The sequence below is a fragment of the Acomys minous genome (genome assembly GCF_964271855.1).
Source record: "Acomys minous genome assembly, chromosome: 16".
In the NCBI taxonomy this organism is placed as follows: Eukaryota; Metazoa; Chordata; class Mammalia; order Rodentia; family Muridae; genus Acomys; species Acomys minous.
This window is the reverse complement of record NC_140498.1, coordinates 84,905,719-84,931,714: the sequence shown is the minus strand read 5'-3', so window position 1 is coordinate 84,931,714 and position 25,996 is coordinate 84,905,719. Positions and strand designations below refer to the sequence as shown.

The following is a 25,996-nucleotide window of genomic DNA, read 5'->3' as shown; positions in this document are numbered from 1 at the left end:
AGCTCTTCCAAGGAGGTGCCCAGCCCTAACATGTGGGGTTCTAGCCTTTAACGTTTTCATTACGTTCTGGGTGGGTGGGTGCCAGTAACTGTACTGAAGTTACAGAGGCTGAGAGAGTCGAGCAAGCAGCAGCTATAGACCTCACTAAAGGAGGGGTTTTTGTTTCTAAATGTTTTGAGACAGGATCTCTCTATGCAGCTACAAAGTAAGCCCAAGTCCAAGCAGGGATGTATGAGACACACAACACAGACATGTGCGCGCGCACGCACGCACACACACACACACACACACACAGAGAGTCCCTCCGCCTTTGCGTAAAGATGAAGCATGCTGTGACGTTTCAGCGAAACGGCTCTTTGACCATTTACTTGAGAGCCAGGCCCACACTGGGGGGTCAGCTGACCACCCAGGTTAGGAAGACAGCCCATCCTTTCCTCTGTGCTCTCTGGAGCAGCTGGAGTCTTGAACTTAGAGTCTCTCTCCTAAACCAGCAGTGTGGCTCACACACTATTGCTTGTTACGGCAGTTGCCGTACCGGTCTGAAACCTTTTCCTGTCATTTTCCTGGTAGGGCATTGCTTGAACTTCCTTCAGCTCTTTTTTGGTTTTCCTTTTTTTTTTTTAAAGATTTATTTATTTATTTTGTATGCAGTTCTCTGCCTGCATGTGTGCCTGCACACCAGAAGAGGGCACCAGATCACATTATAGATGATTGTGAGGCACTGGGTGGTTGCTGGGAATTGAACTCAGGACCTCCGGGAGAGCAAGCAGTCAGTGCTCTTAACCTCTGAGCCATCTCTCTAGCCTCTCTTTTTGGTTTTTCAAAACAGGGTTTCTCTGTGTAGCCCTGGCTGTTCTGGAACTCACTCTGTAGAACAGGCTGGCCTTGAACTCACAGAGATCCACCTGCCTCTGTCTCCTTGGTGCTGGGATTAAAGGCGTGCGCCACCACTACTCAGCCTCCCTTCAACTCTTTACTCTCAAAAGATCACCTGAAAAAAAGTTACCTAGTTTGGTCTTCTTTATCTGATAGGCCTCAAAGAGAACCTGGAGTTCCTGGTATTTTTGGGTCAGGCGAGCTTTCTGAGCATCCAGCTGGGGCTGGTACAAAAGGTTTCCTTCTGCCAGGCTCCGGTTGCTAGCCAGTGTCATCTCTTTGTTAAGCTGAACAGTCTGCGTCTGCAAGAAACACACAGGTTGGTGAGCCCACCCTTGTGAAGTAGCTCCTGTTGTGAAGTGCTGGTGGGGGGAGGGGGCAGGAGGCCACGCCCCTCCCTGCTCTCCCTGATGGCCCACGTGCTGGGCAGGCACAGCCAAGCAGAGAGACTCCTGCCCCTCCGCCCTTCTCCTTGTGGGCGCTCTCCCCATTCACAAAGGGTGAAGCCCGCTTCCCTCCCGATGGTAACACACAGGGCTTTGGCTTCAATGGCTGCACTGTGACTTGAATTCTGTACAGCTGCCGCTTTGCTGGCGAAAGTAAACAGCTGTAAAGGCACAGGGCTGGATTGTTCAGGGCAAGCTCCTGCCGTGGCAGAGGAAATCAGAGCCACTTTTATCAGAGAGTGCTCCGTTGGCAGGATGTCAGCGTGTGCTTCATAGTTAGCCTCAGATCAAAAGAGCCCAGCCGGGCCCAGAGAGTGAAATATGTTTACAGTGACCGGTTCTCCCAGCTTTCCCACGCCCACCAGCAGCTCTCCTGGGTTGTCCCGTTAGCAAAGCTGACCCAAAAGGAGAGGCACTGCCTACCCAACAACGGCGGCTCCCCTCATTGACTCGAGGCTTTCTGACAGGTACTGAAAGCTGGCTGTGTGGACTTTTGGGTAGGAGGTCTGTGGAAAGGATTAAGGACAAAACTTGGCCACAGTGTGTTCAAGGAGGAAAAACCAGAGCCAGACAGGCCTGCCCTCTGGTTCCCTGTTTCCTCACTCGTGACACACTTCCTCGACAGGGCCTGCCCACCGCTACCTTGTTTTCTGCATTCTAAGTTCAGCCCCTCCCCCAAGGCGACACCACTGTGTCTACCAGCAGCTCCTCAGCCCCACCCTGCCATTCATCCTCGCTTTAATATTTTCTGCCGCCCGCCCCACCCCAACCAGGCTATTTTTGCTGAGACTTCCTTCCTCCCCATACTCTGTAGATAGATAGTCCTCTGCTCCCCCACCTCCTGCCAGACCCACTCACACACAGGGGACACACACACAGTGGAGACCAGGGGAACCCCTGGAACAAAGGAAAAGCCCTGAGCAGTGGATACCTGAGCTCGCAGGAGGCGTTTGTTTAGCAGATGCACAGGACCTAAAGACCACACTCAGTGGAAACCAACCAGCGAGATCTCAGTCACAAAGCCACTTGAACCCCAGCTTGACACTGTAAAACACAAGCCAGCGCATCCCTGGGGCGGGCGGCATGGAGACTCCATCTCTCTCTGTTGCGGCAGCGGAGCCTGGCAACGAGGGCCGCCCTTTAAGGAGGGGCTCCTGTCCCCATCTACCCCAGAGGCTCCCTGAGCTCTTTGTGGTTTCCTGTACCGATGGCCACACCAGAGTCTACGATGGCTGTAGAAGAAACAAAACAAAACTGTGTCTATCCACTCTGGCGCTCCTTATGAAACTAACCATGGACATATTACTCGACCCAGAAACTGTACTCATGGGCCAGTCTTCCAGAGAAACAAAGCCCCTTCCTGTATACGTACATGTGCACATATGTGCGCGCGCGCGCGCACACACACACACACACACACACACTTGAATTTCCCAGTAGATCTGTACATCCAAAGTAATCTAAACTTGCAGCAACCCACAGGAGAACTGTCAGCTGTGCCGAGTCCATACCATGGAATACTCCTCGGTGATTAAAAGGGAGAGCACTTCTCATATACGAAACAGTTCCCACAAGACCCCAGGGAGCCACAAGGAGTGAGAAGGGCCAACCCTGGAGGGCCGGATGCCCCACAATCCCATGCATGCAGTACTCTCAAACATCAAGATGGAAAGATGTGGCCCGGCAGGAAGGCTGTGAACAACCAACTTCTGATTGTGACGGCGGCTCTATTCTTTTTTTTTCTTTTCCTTTGTCTTTCTTTTTTTGTTTTTGTTTTTCAAGACATAGTTTTTCTCTATGTAGCCTTGACTATCCTGGACTCGCTTTGTAGACCAGGCTGGCCTTGAACTCACAGTGATCCACCTGCCTCTGCCTCCCAAGCACTGGGATTAAAGGGGTGCGCCATCACCAGGTGGCACCAGGACATGGCTCGTGCTCCCAGGCCTTCGCTCTGTGCCATTACTCTTCTTGTTTGTTTGAGACAGGGTATAGCCCTGTGTCCCGCCTGGACGTCCCAAGCGCTGAGACTGAAACACCTCGGACCGCCACGTTCCTGAAGCTTGTACATGTCCATACTGGCACTGGAATTCTCGGTTTCATAAGCATTTACTAAAAAGCCACTGCCTTCCAGGCAGACTCAGAAACACAGGAACACCTTCAAGATGGGCATCAGCCGGGCGGTGGTGGCGCGCGTCTTTAATCCCAGCACTTGGGAGGCAGAGGCAGGCGGATCTGAGTTCAAGGCCAGCCTGGTCTACAGAATGAGTTCCAGGACAGCCAGGGCTACACAGAGAAACCCTGTCTGGAGAACAAAACAGTGTCAATGGAACCCTGTCTTCCGTCCTCTCTGTAAGGTCACTCTTGCCTTTTTCCCACCAGCTGGGAACTCAGACTCCACCAGCATGCACCCTCCACCTTAGAAAACAAACCAAAATCATCTGAGGCCAATTCTCAATCAAAGAGCAGGACTGGGGATCCCGAGAGCTGGTGCGAGGCTCTAGGTTTCATCTCTCCCATCAAACAACAACAATGCGAAGGTAACAGAATATGGAGTAGGAAGGAAGGAGGGAGCTGTTGTCAAGAACACGGAGCATTATGCTGCAAAGCGTGCGCTCTCGCCGGGCTCTCTAAGAATGTCACTTGAGTCTAAGCCTATCTGGGGGCATGTGGGGTCACACTGTGGGTAGTTTCCAAAGCAGAATGTCCCCACAAGTTCTTAGGAGAAGCAACACAGTAAACTCATGGTCCTGATGTGGGCGTGGGAAAGGTGACATATTCAAGCGCTTGCCTCAGCGCTGTTAAATGCGGCTTTACAACACAGGCTACGCATCAGAATGCGCCTTAAGGGGGGGGAGGGGTTGAAAAGCCAGGTGCCTCAGCAGCAGAGCACCTGCCTAGCATGCATGAAGCTCTAGAACACCCCCACCCCCCCACCCAGACCAACCACCTACCAGCTGACAGTCTGGGGGGTGGGGGAGTGGGCAGGGGAGGCGCCAGGCAAAGAAACTTTTCCAAACTCTCAGGGGATCCAGTATGTAACTAAACTGAGATGCACTGCTTTAGTTTCTCTCTAAAATGCAAATACAAAAATATCCTGTTCCCACAGGGTACAGTCAGGACCACTTGCCCTACATAGCACAAAGTGCTGGAAGGAAACAAAGAGCCTGTGCTGCGAATAAGACAATCATCTGACAGGATCTGTGCAGCGCAAAGCCACCCACCAATAAAAGACGACAAACACACTCCCCGCGACGACAGCCAGGCTGTTAAACTGGCTGTGTTTTTATATAAACCCTTTGGGCAGCAGATGGTATTTATGTGAACAAATGACAGCAAACCCTAACCGGCCACCCAGAGAACCGCCCCACCCTCCAGGAGGGCAATCAGCCGGGCCGGGAGTGGGCACCCTGCGGGCTGGCACACCTTCTTTCTTAGCTTTTGTAACCTTGGCAGAGACTGGGGACAAGATGGAGGGACAGGGAAGCTGGGCAGGGTCACCGTGGCCCAGTAACGGATCTGAGAATGCAGAAGGAAGTCAGCAAAGGTCAGGCTTAAAAAAGAGTCCTCAGCCCCATGACAGGCGGGAGCACACATGCCGACGAGACCGGCAGCGGCCAGGCCCCTTGCTCTTTTCCCACAGGTCATCCTCCTCCTCAACCATAAAGAAAACTTTTCAGGAAATAATTTTTCTGTGGTAAAGAACCATTTTTGTAAATGCTCTCAGTTTCACTTCAGCTTCCTTTTCCTCCTCCTACGGAGAAATGAGCGAGCGGTGCACGACACACTTATCAGGGCCCCATTTGCATGGCTATTTCTACCCATGAGTGTCTTGGCATTGCCCGGAGTTAGTTAACATGGTTGCCCTAATCTGGTGGAATTAATTCACTTTCAAACTTTCTACTTTGCACTACCATTTGATTTTTTTAATCACTTGATTCCTTTTAATAGTCATATAATTTTACAGAAAGAGTCATTTCCTTACATTAAAAACCCACACCTCTTTGATGTTAATACAAACAGAAGGCAAATACTCTGGGAAAATAAAATTTAAAAATGAGAGAGGTGGAAGTGGGGAAGGGGGAGGGGAAAGGGGGTGGAGAGGACCTGAGTTCAGATCCCCGGTGCCCATGTAAAACAGGCAGTAACTCCCATGCTGGGAGTGAGAGGCCAGCTGTCCCAGCTGGTAGGTGAGCTTTGCATTCTGTGTGTGCGTGTACGTGTTTGAGCATGTGAGTGTGAGTGAGAGAGAGAGAGAGAGAGAGAGAGAGAGAGAGAGAGAGAGAGATCTTATCTCAAAAGGTAAGTTGGAAAACGAAAATGAAGATACCCAGAGTTGACCCCTGGCCTCCACCAATGCGAGTACACACAGGTGCACATGTGTGAGTGCGCACGTGCGCACACACACACACACACACACACACGCTCACTGTGTGAAATGAGGCAGAAATGAGGACACCATTAGAAAATAAGTCCAGCAAGAAAGAAAACAGACGAGGCCCCTCTGCCCACCAACAGCCATGATGGAAGATGGCAGGGGCTCGTTCTGGCTAGGGCCGGGTCACAGGGCTGGGTTTCCAGTGGACACTGTCCAGACCAGCACTTCTCCAACACGAAGCTCCGAGCCAAGTCGGCCAGGGAGCCGGCTCCCTTGTCTATACTCATAACCATGTCTGTCCCCGCTTCCAAACTGTCTTTTTCATGGAAAACTACTTCTGGCAGTTCCTGACAAACTAAATGGCACTGCTGAACCACGTGAGCAAATTTGAACAAAAAAACCGGAAATTCTCTCCTCTGTGTGTGTATGTGTAGACCAGGTTAGCCTCAAACTGAGAGATCCTCTGCCTTCCAGCGCTGGGCGTGCACCACCACCGCGGGCGGCTGGAAATTCTTCAGAGCTCTCGGAAGTCTGTCACATGATGCAAGCCCTGCTGAGTCACCTGAAGGTTACAGCCGACTGACTACCTGTTACCGTTCTCGGCAGGCCTAGCACATGCACACCTTGCTATCTTAGCAGGCAGACACGTGACTGGGCAGCACTCAGGAGTGTGTCTCCTAGATCCTGCCCACACCTCTACCAGGCTTGGCCATGGTGCATAGCCCCACCCCAAACTAGATGCCTCACTGCTCAGAGCGCTCTGCTATCTCTTGTACTGATGTGAGTCCCAGTTTTGAGGAGCGTGGCCACAACCCCGGGAGCCAGGCACAACCAGATGGGAAGGTGACAAACAGGCTCTTTCCTGGATTCCAGACCCTCCAGAGACCACAGGGACCTCATGCCAGACTCCCAGTCCCTGGACTGTGACGGCAGCCACACACAGGGCACTAGCACCGTGCTGGCGTCTTCTACGGTCATGGAGGCCCACCCTCGATCCTGCTCTGTTCCTCAAAGCCTCAACTATGCCTGTGACCTCCCTCTTCTCGCCCTGTGGCTCAACAATGCAAAGACAGAAGAGAGCAAAGAGGGGTACTCCTCCTCACAAGGAGCCAGAGCACTTTCCCTCCCAAACCTGTCATGAGAGAGGACTCTCAGCACCCCCTTCCCACCAGGAATCCCTCCATCCAGTGTGCCCGTGCTTGGCCAGAAGCCTGCGGCCGTCCTATGCAGAGAGGCCGTCTGAGCTCACACTCACCCTTCTGGTGAGGGCAGAACTGTAAGCCAGGGGTGGTGCACCTCGTGTGATCCTAGCACTGCAGATACAGGAGGATAGCTGCAAGTTCAAGGCCAGCCAGAGCTGCAGAGCTAGACCCTGTCTCAAAGCAGCAAAACTACAAAAGCGCAGAAGAACAGCACCGGCTGCCGCAGAGCACCGGACGCACACAGCAGCCTCATTCCTCGGCCGCAGCCGCCGTTACTGCTCCACTCCTCAAGGGTGGAGCCTTTAATTGTCTAACGTAGTTTTGGCAGCAGCATAGACGACAGCCTGTTACCACAAAGCAATGAGCCCAGCACTAAATACAAGGAAAAGAGTAAGATTGTGATGACGGTTACCAAGAGGAGACACGCAGCACGAGGCACCTCAGACAGGAAGTGGCGGTGCAAACCTCTCCAGCTGATATGCAGCCCTCCCTACTTATAAGGCTCAGTGGGCACGGAAAGCCGAGGCCATTGTAACTTACCCATTTATTTAAAAAAAGCAAAGCTTCCCGGGGTACCAGCCCTAGACAAAGAGGTAGGCAAACAAGCACTGCTGGGAAAGGGAGAACCAGCCTCCCACAGGGCGGATACCCTCACTGGCTGGCTGACACAAAGGTTGCCATGAAACCCACACACACCGGACAGAAACATGCATATAGATACGAACACAACAATAAGCAAAGAAAAAGAGCTGCCAGTTTTGGGGGGGGGGGGATGGCACGGGAGGAGTTGGAGGGAGGGAGGGAGGGGAAGGGGGAATGGATAATTTTAATTAAAAGTGTGTTCTTACAAACTATGTGTATTTTTACAAAATCACAAGCAATTGCTCATCCTGGTCGGTCACAGCACGCTTTACCACAGGAACTGGCCGTTCGTTCATTTGGCCAATTCCCCCACTCACTCAGGAAACACACAGAAAGCACACCTAAGAACCCGACAGTGACCTGGAAGCAGCCCAGACCTCCAGAGTCTTCATGGTCAAGTTCAGCCATGTGCTCTGCAAGTTGGGGGGCCCTGCCCTGGTGCAGGCGGTGCCACGCGTCTCGTCCCTAGTGCTGTGGGCCTGCACACAGACAGTGTGATGCCTCAAGAGGCGGCCTTGAAACAGGGAGGGGGAAATGAAGCTGATGTGATCAGAAAGGCTAAGGAGTTAGTGGCGGCAACGGCAAACCTCACTGTGGTCACCATCTTCATATTGCAGTGTGTGCTGTGTGTTGCAGGGTATATGAGCCCACTGTGAACCCTGAGACTGTGAACTGTGAAAACCTGTTTCTTGTTCAGTGCGACTGAGCCCTAGCACACACCTCTAACCCAGGAGCTTTCTGCACATAGGATTCAAGAAGGTTAACCCTGGGTCAAGAGGCGGAGCAGGAAACCAGCTGACAGGGATTAAAGAGTAGGAGGGACTTTGAGTTGAGGGGTACCTAAGACAGCATGGGTAAGAGCTCTGAGCTAGCAAACCTTTGGCCTTGGGCTCTTTGGCTTTTCCCTCCTGGACTGTCAGCTGAGCCAGTGAGCTTTCTGGGCTTTTTCCTCTGAGACATGAGCTGAGTATGAAGGTCGCCTGGGTGCTTTCTTTGCCCCTCTGAGCTAGCAGGCTTTCACCCCAGCACCTGGCTCCTGAGTCGTCTCTTTGGTAAAAAGATTTTCATTTCTTTAAGACAGCGGCTATGTGCTGACATCTACTCGGCGTCACGCCCTGCTGTCGTGCTGTTGGGGTTTTTTTCCTGAGTGTGTTTCCTGCCCGGCTTTGCCAAGGAGCAAATGGAGGCAGAAGCTCACTGCCATTCACTTCTGAGCAGCCACCTAGAATTCACAGCCACTTGTGTTTTTTAACTTTTTTATTTCCACACATAAAGCAGCTATAGAGTGTGATGCGGCCACGAGTAACCCTGTCCCAGGCTCTTGTCAACATCTTGTGTTTTTTTTTTTTTTAGTTTTTCAAGACAGGGTTTCTCTGTGTAGCCTTGGCTGTCCTGGACTTGCTTTGTAGACCAGGCTGGCCTTGAACTCACAGGGATCCGCCTGCTTCTGCCTCCCGAGTGCTGGGATTAAAGGCATGTGTCACCACGCCTGGCTGGAGGCCATCTACACTGTGTCACCCACAGCCTTCGCTTTTAAAGTACTTTAAGCAGCATTGTATCATCCACCCTTAAAAACTTGGTGGGCGAACTCTGTAACCTAAGTACAGTGCCACAGTCACGCCCTGCATCCATCCCCTGAAAGTGTTGGCTGAATCTGTAGAACTTTCTGCGTTATTTGATCTCATGAAACATAATTTACATAGAACAACATGGTATTTGTTTCTCTCCCCTTTCGCTTTTTAAAAAGACAACTTTTGAACCAAGCATGGTGACTCATACCTGTAATCCCAGCACTCCAAGGCTGAGACAGGAGAATTGCTGAGAGTCTGAGGACAGCCTGGGCTACAGTGTGAGACTCTTTTTGTTTTAAAAGACCAGAAAAAGCCGGGCGTGATGTTGCATGCCTTTAATACCAGCACTTGGGAAGCAGAGGCAGGTGAGTTTGAGGCCAGCCTGATCTACAAAGTGAGTCCTAGGCAGCCAAGGCTACACAGAGAAACCCTGTCTCGAAAAACCACCACCACCACCAACAACAACAACAAAAAACAAAACAAAACAAAAACAGCCAGAATAAACTAAAACCAGCCAAACAAAACAACTTCTAGACAGGGGAGTTGAGTGTCTGTATAACGCCCTCAAACTGTCCAATTAGTGACCTTTCTTCACAGCACGAGGAGAGCATTTCTTCATTTGACCGTTGCTCTCTGTAACACACAGATGAAGAGACAAGCCTTAGCTTTTGTTCCACTCTTCCCTTCATAGCCAAGGGTTGAGACTGCACTGGGACCTTAAATACTAGATAGGCTTGCACATCACACAAGGAAAGCTGTGGTCCCCAGCGCAGGTGCTCAGCAGGCTACCGGCAACTTCTTTCACCCATTCATCTAAGTGTAAATCTCTGACATCACAGGTTTTGTGCTGTTTCTTTTTAATTATGTATATTCCTGTGTGGGTATGTGTGAGTGTGTGCTGGTGTTGGATCTGGAGTTACACACAGCTGAGGCATTTTTATACTGCATACAGTGTGTGTGTGTGTGTGTGTGCGCGCGTGCTGAGTGAAGTCAGAGGACAGCTTTTGCGAGTTGGTTCTCTCCTCAAACTCAGGTGGTCACAAGGCTTGGAGACAGTTACTGTTATCTTCTGAGCCATCTTGCTGGCCCTGTGGTTACTAGAAAGCTCAAATTCATCTCCTGATCAGAAAGAGTTAACCAATGACAAAAGCCAGTTCCCAACTGACTTGGGGGAGGCCACAGAGGAGGCCTGTGAGCACCCTACAGTCCCACAGGTCTGCCGCAGCTCTGGGGAGCCTGCTCCCTTCTATTCTGATCTCCCGAACAGCTGCAGAGTCAGACTGCTTACACGGTGACAAAGGGGAGATCTGGCAGTGCAGAAGTACAGTGGAGAGCTGCAGAACATTATGGAACTGTCCTAAAATACAACCGTCCCGGGGGCTGTGTGAAACCATCTCCAAGACTACAGCCCACTCAGGAAGGAACTCGCCAGCTGCTTATCAAAAGCTCTGCCCACTCGGCTGAGAATCGAAGGCTTCCTGCGCGGTGGTGGCGCACGCCTTTAGTCCCAGCACTAGGGAGGCAGAGGCAGGTGGATCGCTGTGAGTTCGAGGCCAGCCTGGTCTACAAAGCGAGTCCAGGACAACCAAGGCTACACGGAGACACCTTGTCTCGAAAAAACCAAACAAACAAAAGGACCAGAGGTTTCCAACCACTTTTTTTTTTTTTAGATAAAGATAGCTTCTTTTGGGGATGGAAGTGTCTTTCTCAGAAGGCGCACATAGTGGCCTCTAACCTCAGTCCCGTCTGCGTGGAGCTGGCCATGTGGTTAAGGGTCAGGATGAAACAGAAACACAGAGACACAAAAAGGGAGGCTTGAAAATAATCGGACAAGTCACAAAGAAATAAAGTCACCTCTGAGACACGCGCTTGCCACTGCCCTAGTTCCGGCAGGATGACAGACACACCAGGGTTTAGCATTTCCTAGATGACTTCTTTCCTAATAGTAATATAAAATTAAGCAAGCTCTTGACACTTGGAATAACTTGGATATGGTGTGAGGAGCTGGGAAGGGTGACGGGTCGGAGTGCCTCTGATAGCTAGTACCCGCTTTGAGCTGTGACCAGACTAGAGCTGCTGGCTTTATGGTAACTCTGGACCCTAGGTGAGGCAGGCGGGAGGGAGGGTGGGGAGGCAGGACACACACAACACAGGTCACAATGCTAACGGCCTCTTTCCCTTGTCTCCCAAAAGCAGGGTGTGTGTGTGTGTGTGTGTGTGTGTGTGTGTGTGTGTGTGTGTGTGTGTGTGTACGTATGTATGTACATACAGGTTCACCACATTCCCAGACCACTGAATCCTAACCTCTGAACTCTGCTGCTAAGCCTGGGAATTCTGCACTACACAGAATCAGAAACAGTTAGCCATTGATTAACTAGGCAGGTTAGGTAAAGTTCCTCACACTGAACACGCTGGTTGTTTTGTTTTCCTTCAGACAGCTCTCACTAGGTGGTCCAGGCTAGCCTCGTACTCCCGTGTGCACTGGCTAACCATTTTAAAGGTAAGAATGTGCCCATTTATTTTCCCCTGAGACAACGGTCTGTCTTTGTGTGTGTGTAGGTGCATGTGTGTGTGTGCACAAGTGTGTGGAAGCCAGAGGACGGAGTTAACTCTTCAGGCTTACTTTTAGGCAAGGTCTCTCACTGGCTGGCCAGCGGGCCCCACGAATCTGTCTCTGCCTCCCTGGCACTGGGCTTACAAGTGCACACAGCCCACAGCACGCCACACTTGTGGGAGTTAGGCCTCTACATGTGGCTTCTGGGGATGGAACTCAGCATTTCAACCCCTTTGCCCTAAGCTATCTCCCTAGACCCCAAGGTCTTTGCATAAAAGAAGCGATCCACTTTCTTCCTTTTGAAAAGAGATTTATCTTGTGTATGGGTATTTTATCTGCATGGGTGTACGCGTACCACGTGCAAGCCTAGTGCCCACAGCGACCATCAAGGGGCACTGGGTCCCTGGAAGTGGAGCTAGAGATGGCTGGGGCCATCATCTGGGCATAGCCAACTGAACCCAGGCGCTCTGCAGGAGAAGCGAGTGCTCTTTTTGTTGTTGTTTTGTGTTTTTCAAGACAGGGTTTCTCTGTGTAGCCTTGGCTGTCCTGGACCTCTAGCTCTGTAGACCAGCCTGGCCTCATCGAGATCTGCCTGCCTTTGTTTCCCTGAGTGCTGGGATTAAAAGGGTGCACCGCCACGACTGCTCAGCATGTATTGAATGGGTTTTTAAAATATATGCATTTATTTATTTTAATGTATATGAGTAATCTGTCTTCACATACACCCAGAAGATGGCACCAGATCTCATTATAGACAGTTGTGAGCCACCATGTGGCTGCTGGGAATTGAACTCAGGACCTTTGGAAGAACAGCCAGTGCTCTTAGCCTCCGAGCCATCTCTCCAGCCCGTATGGAATGTTCTTAACCACAGAGCCCTCCTGTATCTCTCCAGACCCTCTACTTCATTTTTACATGGCCAACATCCTTCCACCAAGTGAAACTCAGCATTGGACGAGTGCCATGAGAGCGGAGCCCTGGAATTCTTTATTGGTTCTCGGTCTAGTCTACATCTCTTTCACCAGCGAGGCTCTGGGTTTTCCTTGTAAAACACTTTATATTAGCACTTTTCTTTTTGTTTTGTTTTTGTTTTTCAAGACAGGGTCTCTCTGTGTAGCCTTGGCTGTCCTGGACTCACTTTGTAGACCAGGCTGGCCTCGAACTCACATCGATCCGCCTGCCTCTGCCTCTGCCTCCCGGGTGCTGGGATTAAAGGCGTGCGCCACCACCACCCGGCTATACTAGCGCTTTCTAAAGCATGTGGTTTGGCCTTCACAGAGGCAACCCTTCCTCCTTCCACTCAGTTCCTCAGCTAGAGAGCGTCGCATAATTTCTAAGCAAATAAACCCAGAACGAAGAGTTCTGAAAGCAAATACAGTTGGCCCTTAATCCATTAGCGTAGACTGCTCCAGCTGAACTGCCAGGCTCACCACGACGGGGGCGAGAGGCATCGAGCTCTATTGATTTGTTTATCTTGGGTTGGTCTGTTTGGTTGTTTTTTGAGCTTTGGCTGTCCTGGACTTGCTTTGTAAGCCAGGCTGGCCTTGAACTCACCCGGATCAGCCTGCCTCCGCCTCCTGAGAACAGGACTTCGCCTGGCTCTTTTGGCTTTCTGAGACAGGGTTTCTCTGTGTAGCCCTGGCTGTCCTGGAACTAGCCCTACAGACCAGGCTGGCCTCGAACTCACAGAGACCTGCCTACCTCTACTTCTTAAATCCTGGGATTAAAGGTGTGCGCCACCACACCTGGCGCTATTCTGTCACTGCACTGCTGGTCTGAAACTTCTGGGCTCAAATGATCTTCAGCCTCCCAAGTAGTTGGGATGACAGGCACATTACCATGCCTAGGTCAGTCCCTTAAGACCCTAATGGTGGCTTGGAGGACAGGAGGATCACAGGAGGGAAGAGACAGGGACAAGGGAGAAGAGGCGGCTGAGCTGCCATGGGTTAGGGTGAACAAACAGACCGTGGCAGGGTGGCAGAGAGCCTGTCTGAGACAGTGACGCAGAGAAGCAGCCCAGATGAGACACACGTGTAAGTATTATGGGCTACCTGATGGGAAGTAGCGCAGCCAGGAATAATTAGAGCAATAGGCATGGGGTGGGGGGTTGGGAGGTAAAAGACAGCTTGGGGGGCAGTTTCGGCCCAGCTGCGGAGTTTAAGGCATATTAAAAACCTAGCAGGCGCCTGTGCCTTTTATTGATATGGCAGCAGGTTAAAAAATAACGGCCCTGGGCCGGGCGCTGGTGGTGCACGCCTTTAATCCCAGCACTTGGGAAGCAGAGGCAGGCTAGTCTACAAAGCATGTCCAGGACAGCCAGGGCTACACAGAGACTTTGTCTCAAAACAAACAACAACAAAATCACCATAATAACCTATGGCAATTAATAGCTAATAATAGACCATTTTCTACAGCTGCCATCACCCACTGAGCTATCTCACTGACCTCTCAGTCACTTTTGTTGATGGCAAAAGCCGATGTAGAATTACTAGAACTCTTAAGTGGAAAGTGCTCAATCTTCTGTGGTAATTTAAAATGGAAGACTCTTCCCCAATCTACATCTCCACCCAAATTCAGCTTACTTTTCTTTTCTTTTTCTTTTTCGGTTTTCAAGACAGAATTTTTCTGTGTAGCCTCAGTTGCCCCAGAACTCAGAGAGATCCGCCTCCCGAGTGCTGGGATTATAAATTGCCACACCCGGCTTAACAAAAAATTTCTAAGCCCCATCTTTTACATTTATTTTTCTCTTTTTTGGGGGGGGGGCGGGACAGAAATGTCCTCGTTGCCCAGAATGGGCTTGGGCTCACAGGCTCCAGTGGCTTCCTCTCAGCCTCTTGAGTAGCTGGGATATGAGGAACTGCCACCACGAGCCCTGGACCCGGGTTTTTTTTTTTTTTTTTTAGCGGTTTCTGATTGAGCCAACCACCAGAGCAGCCAGTTTCTTTATTGAGGTTTCCTGGGCTTTCTTTCCTCTTTCCTCTTACCCACAACTTTGAGAGCTGCGTGTGGGGGTGTTTTTCAGTTCAGCCTCTATAAAGTACAAATAAGAAAACTGCCTATCCGGGTGGACCGTGGTTTATGTGTCTTTTTGGTGATTTTGCTCTTATCTTCAATATGCATCTTGACATGACCTTTCTTAACCCTGGCTCTGAATTTGGTTTAATAAACTTTCTTTCATGACATTGACTACTTACTTTCACTTTAGTATAAAGAAGAAAACCCTATTCTAAGCAAATTATTTTCTTTCTTTTTGTAGGTAGTTAGGGGGGAAAAAAGTCAAAAGAGAAACTATTGCTCTTTAGATCTCTAGATTATTCTATTTAAATTTCTTAACAAAACTCTAGTTATCTCCTGTAGGGAACCAGATGCCTAAGCCATCCGGATTCCTGATTTTCCATCACTATAACAAAATACCAGAGTTAATCGGCTTAAAGAGGGGCGCTTTGTTTTGGCTCACAGTTATGTGTTTCTAGTCCCTAGCAGGGCTAAGCCACCGCCCCAGGCCTCTGTGTGTGTGTGTGGGGGGGGGGGGGGTGACCAGATGGCAGGGAGCATGGGGGTGGGAAGATGGGGACACAAGGAAGGGCTAGGGTCCCACAAGCCCCTTTGGGGGCACATCCTCAAGGAACAAAAAGGCAGGGATCCTGCAATAAGTGTTCTTAACTGTTGAGCCGGTCACTTCAGTGCCAATGCTACTCCTTGCCAAAAAATAAGCTAAATGTCATTTAACAGAATTTATGATGGGAGAGGGGGGTTACCTGAATACCAAGGAATACATAAATTAGAACAAAGACACAGATAAGATGTCAAGTACCCACTGAAAATCATTCTGTGAGCCGGACGTGGTGGCAACACCAGGGATTCCACCCCTCAGGAGGCAGAGGCAGGCGGATCTCTGTTGAGTTTTAGGCTGGCCTGGTCTACACAGAGAAACCCTGTCTCGAAAAAACAAAAAACAAAAAAACAAGAAAAGAAAAAGTCTTGCTGTGGGCCATGGCAGGACGGCACGGCCACCAAGTCAGGCAATCTGAATCCCAGGCCCAGGCCCCGCATGGTGAAAGGACAGTTACCTGATCTGTTGTTTTGAGACGCTGGATGAGAAATGACAAATGCAAGCTACCCTCTCCTAAAACAGAGTACATAAAACTCACAAGGCCTTCCTCCATGCCGCGGGACTCATTCGGAACACCCAGCCAGTACTGTGCTGCCACTGACATGCCAGGCCCCTCGGCGGCGCCGGCACATGGCATTTCTCCCACGGGAGGCCCGAGGGACCCAGGCGTCTATGATCTAGAACATCAGAATGCTGCACACAGGTGCACAGCCTCCAGAACTTCACCTCATACCCTCCCATCCCCCCACTCAGGTCCTCCCTCATCTCCTCATGTGTCCTCCCAACCCAAGGTTCACCCCAAGTTCCCCCGCCCTGCCAGAAGGAAACACGGCAACCCCTTCCCAGCCTATTAATCACCAGTTCTCCAACTCTATTTGCTGGGAGCTGTGTAATCACCACCAAGTATTAAGATTCCGGGAATTAATGCCTGCGGGAAATGTTTGTCAGCTCAAATGATCCCACACTGCCGTGTTATGACGGAAAAGGCCTTTTCTATTCACTGTCTTATTACTGCTAGGTACCTTATTAGCGAATGCGGGCTACCTTACTTAATCCTCAAGATAACTAAATAGGATGTCTTCCTTCCTTTTCTTTTCCCAGGCTGGCGGCAAGCTCCCTACACAGCTAAGGATCCTCCTGCCTACAGCTCCCAAGTGGTAGGACCACATGGGGCCTCCACATACTGTGTACCCGGTGCGGGGTGGGGGTGTTAAATGCACTACCGCCCCTTTTATACAAAGCAGCTCCCTGTCTTGTTAAATAAAAAGTCTCAACCGCGTCACCCTGGCTAGTCCTAACTCATGCTCCTAGCCGAGCGTCCCACAGCTGGGGAAACAGGCAAATGCCAGGGCACCTGTTTTAGGATGCTGCTGCTGATACTACCGTGGCAACAGCGAGGAAACTAGTATTTGGGAAACTTGCCCCAAAGTTTCCTTGCACCCCAACTCTTGTCTCAATCTCCCCGCTTCCTACCACGTATGGTAGCTGCGCCTATAGCCCTAGTACTTCGGAGGCTGAGGCAGGAGGAGCACCAGTTTGAAGCCAGAGCCTGGGCTACGTAGCAAGAGGCTGACAGACTCTCCATTCCCAATTTTTCTAGTTTTCATAACTTATGCTGCCTTCCTTTTTATCCCTCGTCATTTCCTTGATGAACACACATGTATGGATTTATTGGCTTTCCACTGTATCCCTCTATAATGTGTGACGACAGACACACACGACCAGTTCACTATTACTCCATCTGGGCAAAGCAAGACCCAGCGGGCTGGGCTGGGAGTACAGCCGCCGGTAGAGTGCCGCCCTGGGGCCCGCAACTGTGGGTGCTCAGGTTCAATTTCATCTTTCAGTCCCCTAACTGATCTTCCTGTTTCCCTAATCCTACCCCCTCTAACTCATCCCCCACAAGCACACCAGAATCATCTACATAATGTCAAGGGCAGCCAACCGCAACACTCCCTGGCTTAAATCCTGTAGTGGCTCTCCAGAGGATAAGGCCAAGCTCCTTACCCCGGTGGCTGCTAAGGCCATCTGGTGCCGCCTGCCGCTCTGGCGTCATCCCCTCAGCCCAGCACTGGTCCCTAAAGACTTCCCTTGGGAGTCGCTGTTCCCGCTGCCCTCCCTTAGGCCTGAGGGCCCCACTCCCTTATCACCTGGCTAACTCTACCTCAAACTCTGGTTCACTTTCTCCTCCAGGAAACATTCTGTGCCTTCTGCCATGCCCCAAAGGCTTCCTGGGTCTCCCCTGACTACCACGGGCTAAGTTCCAGTACCTCTTAAAACTTAGTGACTTTTGAATTTCGCTCTGTATACCAACACCACCCTAAAGGATGAAAGCCTGGGGCGGAGGGTTCAGTTTGGTGGTGGAGCGCCTGTCTCATAAGCAGAGGGCACTGGTTCTATCCCAGGCCCAAAGGAAAGAAAAAGGAAACTGTGGCTTTATTAGTTTCACATCCCCAGAGAGAACAGGTTCTCCGTAAGGGCTGAATAAATGAATAAACCTCCTTGAACTCAGCTCTGCCCACATGAATGAAACTGGCTGTCTGTAGGCAAACAGTAATTAGCACCCACTGTGTCCCTCCACCATGCTGGGCACTGGGTTACGGACATGAACAAAACCTCAAGAGGCCATTTGTTAACCCTTGGAGATAACAAAAACTTAAAAGAAAAATGTGGCCAGCCAGATGGCCTAGCATGCAAATATGACAACAACCCGACTTCAACTGTTGGGGCCTATATGGTGGCGGAAACCAAACTCAGGGGAATGTGAGTTTGAGGCTCGCTCCAGGCCAACGGCGGCTGCATACTAAGAGTCAGTCTTGTAACCTAGAGACAACAAAGGCCAGGAAGTACATCACACATCGAAGTCCGTTCTTCTTCATGAAGAAATCCCCCAGGGAGCTTTGCCTCTGCGTCTGTCCTGCTGGTAAGGACAGTTCTCCCATGAACAGCCACTACAGCTCTAGTCTCAGCACGTTCTTGGCGCCAGTGGCTGCCCGGTCAACTGTCACCGGGTCTTGGTGGATAACCTTGTCCTGTGTGCCTGGCATAAATCCCCATGGCAACGCCCACTACAAATACTGCAAAAAGGGCCTCATGAACAACACAGCTGGCCTTCCTTAGCTCAGAGGCACAGCCCTGAGTTCAGTCAGTCATTCCAGGTTCTGCTTCAGGCCAGCCTGACAGGAGCACAGTAAGAGGATGTCACTGGAGTCACTGACCACCCGGGTCTTCTTCCGGTTATGTGACAGCCCCTCCTTGCTTCTGACAACACACTACTTATCTACAGGATGTTCAAGCCTTACAGGCTCTTTGACTTCGAAGCACCTCAGGAATATTGGCTGAGGTCAGAATCTCATGCAGATGGTTCTGGAGCGCTCCAGGACCTGTCCTGTCCTGGGGGTGCCTTGCTGGAGCCCCACATTGCAAGAGGTCTCATTTCTCCCTTTCCACCTACCAGATCCCCTCTTCAGCACTCCATCCGGGCCTTTCTGCTCATCAACTAAAGCCAAGCCATCGCTCACAGTGGCACTGATGGGGACACCCTTTTTGTCAGGCATGATGCTGGTGCCAGTGTGGGAAACACACACATGACAAAATGAAGCCATTGGGCCACAGGGAAGTGAACAGATTATAAAATGGGGTACCAAATGCCACAGATGACAAAAAATGAAGAGGCTAAGGGCCACGGAACCTGTCTGTGACGGAAGGAGCCGGAGAAGGAACGCTAAGTTAGCTTACACTCAGGTGACAGGAGGGACAGTGAGGCTCTGACCCTGGTCTCTTTCTTTTTTTACAGACAGTCTCTCACATCGAAGCCGAGTCTGGTCTCAAATTTGTGACAATCCACCGGCTTCAATCGACCAGTTCAGAAAAGCTCTGACTAAGAATAAGGAGGGAGGTGGAGATGGCCTCTGGGGAACACTCCTTCTGGGTTTGACAAAACTTTATTTAAAAGGCGGGCATGACACTCTCCCCTAAAGGCTGAGAATCTGAGGCGTACAGACTGTCATGTGACTCTCACCTATCTTTTTCCCATGAGACTGTAACTCCACCATCTAAACAAGAAAAGAAGCCGGGCCTGACGGCTCACACCTCCAATCCCAGCACTCGGGAGGCAGAGGCAGGAGGAGCTCTGTGACTTTGAGGCCAGGCTGGTTTATATAGTTAGCTCCAGGCCAGCCAGGGCTACAGAGTGTGAGCCCCTCACTGCATAACCTCAGCAAGGTCACATTCCTGGCGTGTGAGTCCCACCAGCAGTGACTCAGCCTGCACGTTCCAAAGGAGTCCCGGGTTAGCGTTCCACTTCAATGAGCCATTATGGCTGAGGCAGTAGCGGCTGTCACACACAAATCACAGCCCAGCAGGCCCCGAGGACGCAGCTTGGTCCAGACCAGAGCTCTCGACTTTCCACAAAACAGTCTTTTCAGACCCCCAGCATTTCTGTGTGCTGGCACTTCCATTCCCACAGGAACAAAGCTGCGGGATCTGAATCCCCTGTGAGACCGTTAGCTGCCTTGGACCAGGCAGCATTTCCTTAGAAGACACACAGGGAGAAGTAACCCAAGAGGTCCCATGGACTTCCCTAATCCACCAAGCAAGCGTTCCTTTTATGGGAGTGCCTTGCCGGTCAACGGGGTTCACGGGGATAGATAAAGGCACATTCCACTGCCATGCAAAAATAACTTCAAGAAGGCCAATAGGATGGTTTAGTTCCCCAAGCCACACAATTATCTTCGTTGCTACTTCCGAGGTGTAATGTTGCTACTGTTATGAACTGTAACGTGCGCATCTGTGTTTTCTCCTGACGGACTCAGGTGAAGCCTGTGGAAAGGTTGGCCAACCTCTGAAGGGGTCATGTCTCACAGGCTGAGAACCACTGCTTTAGGTGGTAAAGGGCCTGGCTGCGCAAGCCTGAGGTTTTGATCCGTCCATCCCACAGAGGAAGGAAAGAGCCTACTCCTTGGGCTTGTCCTCCGACTCCTACTTGTGAATCAACACCCACGGGCACACGGAACAAATCCAGCCAGGCATGGGCACAGAGGCAGGCGGATCCACGTAAGGCCGCCTAACCCACAGAGTGAGCTCCAGAGCAGCCAGGGCTAGGCAGGGAGACCCTGCCTCAATTCCCCCACCGATCCAATTTTTGCCCCCAAAGAAGAAAAGGTCCACTAATGATGTCTGCACTTAGGGAGCAACATAACAGAGAGGTGAGACAGGAAAAGAGAAAACGCACAGGGCCCCAGAGCACTGACATCAGTTTAATGTTTGGAGCTGTGCTAAAACTCACCACACTGCAATTAAAATAGTGTAAGTGGACGCAATACCAGTGCTGTTAAGGCCAGCAGTGACGGCCTTCAACAAGCCACACTTTACAGCCACCACAAAACATCCCCTTGGGCTGGGAGAAGCCTCACTCTACAATTTACAACACTTCCTTCTGCCAGCAGGGAGAGAGTCAGTCTTAGGTTCAGCCTATGACACTCCCTGCTGTTTAAGGCCCATTCCACTTCCCAGTGCTTCCTAGGGTCACTGAGGCACACAGCCCCTCTGACTGTAGAAAGGTAAACTAATGGCAAGTCAAAAGTGACTTAAACATTCTAAAAATGAGAGCCTATTTATCTGTTGGGGCAACATCAGTTATTCTTTCTTTTTTTAAAGATTTATTTATGTATTGTATATGAGTGCTCTATCTGCATGCACCATGTACGCCCGCATGAAAGGGGAGGGCACCAGATCCCATTGTAGGTAACTGTGAGCCACCATGTGGTTGCTGGGAATTGAACTCAGGACCTTTGGAAGAACAGCCAGTGCTCTTAACTTCTGAGCCATCTCTACAACTCATCTCTTTCAAAAAGAGAACCTCAGTTGCCCCCCTTCCCCCACCTCTCTCATGCTCATGTATGTGTGTGTGTACACACACGCACATATGTGCATGGATACACAGGAGAACATGCATTCAAGAGTGTGGAGGCCAGAGGAAAACCTCAGGCGTCCCACCTCGGGTGCGCCCTGCCTCCTCAGGCGCAGTCCACCTTGTTTTATGAGACAGGGTCTCTCACAGGCCGGCAGCTCACACATTAGACTAGGCTGGCTGGCCAAGGAGCCTCCTGTCACCCTGTCGTGGGGGAGATAAATGGACGATAAATGTGAGCTGCCGTTCTTGGCTTTTTACGTGGGCTCTGGGGATTGAGCTCAGGTCTTCCCACTTCCGCGCCAGGCACCTTGCCAACTGAGCTATTGCCTGGGTTCTCGCAACGACTTTTTATTGAACACTGAACTCTAACCTGAAGCTGCGATAGGTATTTAAAAGTCTGGCTCTTAGCAACTCTATGAAACATCACACTGTCCCTCCCAAGAGCTGTCCAGAGAGGGGCAGTGACCTGCCTACAATCACACAGCACGAAAGCAGTCAAGTCCCGTGGATGGTCTGCTATTCCGAACGCTCCTTAACACTCTTTCATTAGTACTCCATTTGGTCGGGAGTGGACGGGTCATACAATACTCTCTTCTGTCTGGAAACCACCCCAAAGCAAACAAATGTGTGACACTGCCAGGTGAGGGAAACCTTCACAACCAAAACCAAAACAAAACAAAAAAACCAAATAAACAAAACAAAGCCCAAAATGGCTGTTGGAGTTACACCCATTCCTTTAGAAAATACCACCCATAACTAGGGAAACGGGTTTGCAAACCAGGTATTTTGGTTTTCAAGTTGCTTCCCTGTTTTAAAAGCATGACACCTTCAAAAACAACTACCACTCAGAGACTTCAATAACACTATGTGGTCCGCTCAGGTGGCGTCAGTCAGTCCACAGTTATTTCCATATGGTACTGTGGTAGGAAGGACACTTTTACTCAAAAAACAAACAAACAAACAAACAAACAAAAAAACCCACTAAAAAATTTGCTACATTAATTTGCTTTTTTCTTCCTGTAACAATCCTCTAGTTTTTAGCTGGCGTACCTACACTAACCCCAGCACTCACTCACTCGGGAGGCAGAGGCAAGAGGATATCTGTTGAGTTCAAAGCCAGCTGGGTCTACAAATCAAGTTCCAGGACAGCCAGGGCTGTTACACAGAGAAAAACCTGTCTCAAAAAGACAAAAAAGCAAAACAAAACAAAAGGGAAATAAAGCAACAACCAAAAAAGAAAAAACAACAATCTGTAGGTTTTTCGGGAGAAGACAGGGAGGCTGGAATCACCTCCTATTTGACTCACTCCCCCCCAATCCCTCTGCTAAGCAAACTGCATAACAGTTTATTTTATTAAATGTTCCACCTACAGAGTCCCAGTAACTGCTCTGACTGAAACAGAAGAGCCACACATACAGCAGAGTAGCAGTCTGCAGGCAGGGTCACATGCTGAAAAGCAGACCTATCATTTTATTATTAAGCTAGAAAGACGCTCTGCCGGCAGCCAACAAAAGTCTCCCAGAAACTGCAGGGAAAGCCAAGCAAGGATTGTCTTTTCTTGTGCAGACACGGAATTCTCATTCAGTCAAGAAAGATGGATTTTTGTCTCTTATTATTCTCTGAAATGGAAAGCGCCACATGGAGACCACAAAACTGGGTAAATTGCATCTCAGAGCAACGGTCTATGTGCCAAGCTGCAAAGCCCGTGAATACAAGGGGTGTATTAATGGAAAGCCTGATAGCATCTTACTACAGTGGCCTCTCTGTAGTGGCAGACAATGATCTGTTGAGGGTTTTCCAGGGATTCTGAATGTACAACCTTCTTACAAGCCCCCTTGGAAAGGGGCTGGCTGGGTGCTGAACAATCCCTCTTCGGAAAGCAAGCCAAAAGCCCCCTACACCAGCTTCTGGCAGGAGGAGAAACTAAGCAACTGCCGGCATAGGGGAGCTCAGACTTTCCAGACAAAGGAGGTAGGTGGGCCAGGGAGACCTGGATCAGACAGCCCCCAGACTCAGCATCAGTCAGGACCAGTTGGGAGGGAAGGGAAAAAGGGAAGTACTCGGGGCAGACCCGCAAGGGTGAAGTCAGCCACTACTCAAAGCAAACCACAGGCGAGGTGTGGAGGAAGATAACCAGAAACATGGGCGGGTACATGCCTTCCAGAGGCTGGGCTGGCCCTGGACTATAGACAAGGGGGTGGGGGTCAGCAGTCAGCTCCCAGCCCGCATTTACTCTGTTGCCAGAAGCAATTTCAGGAACCCAACGAGGTGGGCAGACAACTGTGGGGCAGAGCCAGCCATGCTAAAATTTCCCTCATCCCTTCTTTACACGAGGGCAGGGACGCTTGGGGAAAGAGATCCTCTTGCTACTTACAGACGGCTCACGGAACAAGCAAAGGAAGAACTCTTGAGCCAACTCTGCGAGGGGCCACTTTCACGGCAAGGGGCACTTGGGGAGCCGGCAGGCACTGGGCCCCTTCCCACCTTACCCTGGCTGCCGGTGGCCTGGAGCCTCTGCACTTCGAGGGCTCCTCTCAGAATCCCTCCCATCCAAGGCTCCGCTACAGATCTCTGCTCCCCGTCAACCCGAGCTCGTCTCCAGACGCGACCCGCATGCATGAACTGGCTTCAGTGCCCCCTACGACTGTCCAACCTTTCCTTTCAAAGCATTCCCAAATCCCTGCCTAACCTACCTGCTTTGGTCCCCTGGAGTCCTTGGGAGACTCAACTACAGTCCCCCCCCACCCCAACAGAGCCAATCTCAGCGCCCTCACTCACCCTCGCGGGCCCGGCCCCGGCCCCCAAAGACCCCCATGTCGCAGTTCTAGGCTCTGATTTCGTCTCCAGCCTGCCTGGGGCCCTCAGTGCCCCGCGATCTCCGCCTCGGGGGGCGCCCCACTCCGGCTGCCGGCGCGCCTTCCCAGTACCCCCTTCCCCAGGTCCCAAGGCACTCACCTCCTCCATCCCCCGCACCATGTCGCCGAGCTGCGCGTCGTCCTCCAGCAGCTCGTGCAGCTGCATCAGCGACAGCCCCGCGAAGCGCGCCTCGCTCACGGCGCCCGCCATCCCGCCACTCGGCTGCCGCCACCGCCACCGCCGCCGCCGCCACTCCGGCCGCCAGGCTCCGCCGACCGGAAGCGCCGCCCTCAGGCCCCACCCCTCGCGGGGGGGCACGTGACGCCAGCGCTGGGTGTGACGTCATCGGAGCGCGAGAGCGCCGCCCAGAGAGCGTCGCGCCTGTGAGTGTGTCAGAGGTTTCTGAGGAGGACGTTGAGGGCGTTGTGACGCTATCCACGCGGTCATGATGTCACTGCGGTGAGGGTGAGTATGTCGTGAGGTCATAAGAGCCTTCTCCCCCCACAAGATAAAAAAAAAAAAGCAGAGACAGAAGGAGCAGACTGGCTGGGCATGGTGCCTGTAGCCTTCAACCCCTGCGCTTGAGAGTTCCGGGCCAGCCAGGTCTACATAGATGAGATCCTGCCTCAAAAACAAAAACAAACAAGTAAACAATACGAAGAAATGCCTCTCAGTCTAGATTGAACCCCGGAGTCCTGAAGAAGGAAATTGAATCAGCTTCCTCGGAATTTAGTACAGTATCAAGGCATTGATAGAATTAAAACTCCTTTTCTATGTGTGTCTGTATGTCATGTGAGTACAGCGCCCTCTGAGGCCAGAAGTTGGTGTCTGGTCCCCTGGAGTTGGTGGTCAGTGAACTGCCTGACATAGGTAACGAAATTAAGTTTATCTGGAAGAGCAGCAAGTGACCCACCGCTCCAGTCCCACAATTTATATATATATATATTTTAATTTTTGAAGCAGGATCACACTAGCCCAGGCTGACCCCAAACTCAGTCGGTAATGCAGACTGCCCTCAAACCCATAGTGATCCTCCTAGGGCACCCTCTAAAATGCTGGAATTACACAGGAACCACCATGCCTGGCAGAGTGTACAGTCCTTAATAAAAACAAGACACCCCCACCCTCACCTGCAGCTGGGAGGGAAGGGCAAACAGACAAAAGGATTATACACCCCCAGGAACTCAAAGAACAGTGGTACCAAAAAAAAAAAAAAAAAAGGAAAGAACTTAGAGAGGTGTTTGTAAGAGGTGACCTTCGGGCTTAGGGATTTAGCTCAGTGGTAGAGCGCTTGCCTAGCAAGCCCAAGGCCCCAGGTTCAGTCACCGCCATTCCAGTAGGAAGCTCAAACAGCAAGTGCAGCCTGTGTGAAGGCCCTGAGGCAGGGCAAGCTTGGGCCACTTCCTGAATGGGAGAGATATGTTTGGAGCACTATAAGCAGGCCACATGTGGGTGGCCCCTTTGACCAGGGGCAAGGTGTCCACACATCCATGTGAACCACACTGAGCCCTTACAGAGACATCGCACTTTAGGCTCAACTGGAGCTATCTGGAGATGGAGGAATGAGGGAATTCGTTACCCTGTTTTATGCTGTAGTCCCCACATGTGTATAGGGAAACTGAGGCCCTGGAACACGGAAATTGGAGTCCTCACCCCCAAGGCAAATAATTGGCAGGACTCCTGCCTCTCAGCCTGGCGTCTCTCATGCAGGCTGCATCCCAGGCTGACCTTGTCATGTAACTGTCCTGCGTACAGTCAGGCATTCAGTAGATGCTTGGTGGCTGACTGCTGTGGCCTTTGTGTATGAAAATGACACTTGTATGACTCCATAGAAGAACATAAGGTCTGAGCTGTCCACCCGTGCATTGGCTGGGCTCTACTCTCCTGGCCTTCCATGCTCAGAGCAGGTACACAGAGTCAGAAAGGGCATTTCATTTTAACTACAAGCA

The 25,996-nt window shown here is 51.0% G+C and overlaps 1 protein-coding gene and 1 long non-coding RNA gene across 3 annotated transcripts in view; one reads left to right on the top strand and one right to left on the bottom strand.

The window, feature by feature from the left end:
- The window catches only part of VPS37B (VPS37B subunit of ESCRT-I), a 28,626-nt gene extending 4,344 nt beyond the window's left edge, over positions 1-24,282 (bottom strand). The window contains exons 1-2 of one of the 2 annotated variants that reach the window (XM_084762042.1): positions 24,147-24,282; positions 1,007-1,178 (exon numbers count right to left, since the gene is read on the bottom strand). In XM_084762042.1, coding sequence (XP_084618168.1) covers positions 1,007-1,178; positions 24,147-24,257 — 283 coding nt within the window. In that variant the 5' untranslated portion in view covers positions 24,258-24,282. Of the gene's footprint in view, positions 1-1,006; positions 1,179-6,952; positions 7,187-24,146 lie in introns of those variants that run through there. The other variant, XM_084762043.1, reaches the window with a different exon arrangement.
- A 121-nt stretch (positions 24,283-24,403) lies between these two features.
- LOC311586149 overlaps positions 24,404-25,996 on the top strand; it is a 29,214-nt gene continuing 27,621 nt past the window's right edge. The window contains exon 1 of the long non-coding RNA XR_014775462.1: positions 24,404-24,512. This is a non-coding gene — a long non-coding RNA (uncharacterized lncRNA). The remainder of the gene's footprint in view (positions 24,513-25,996) is intronic.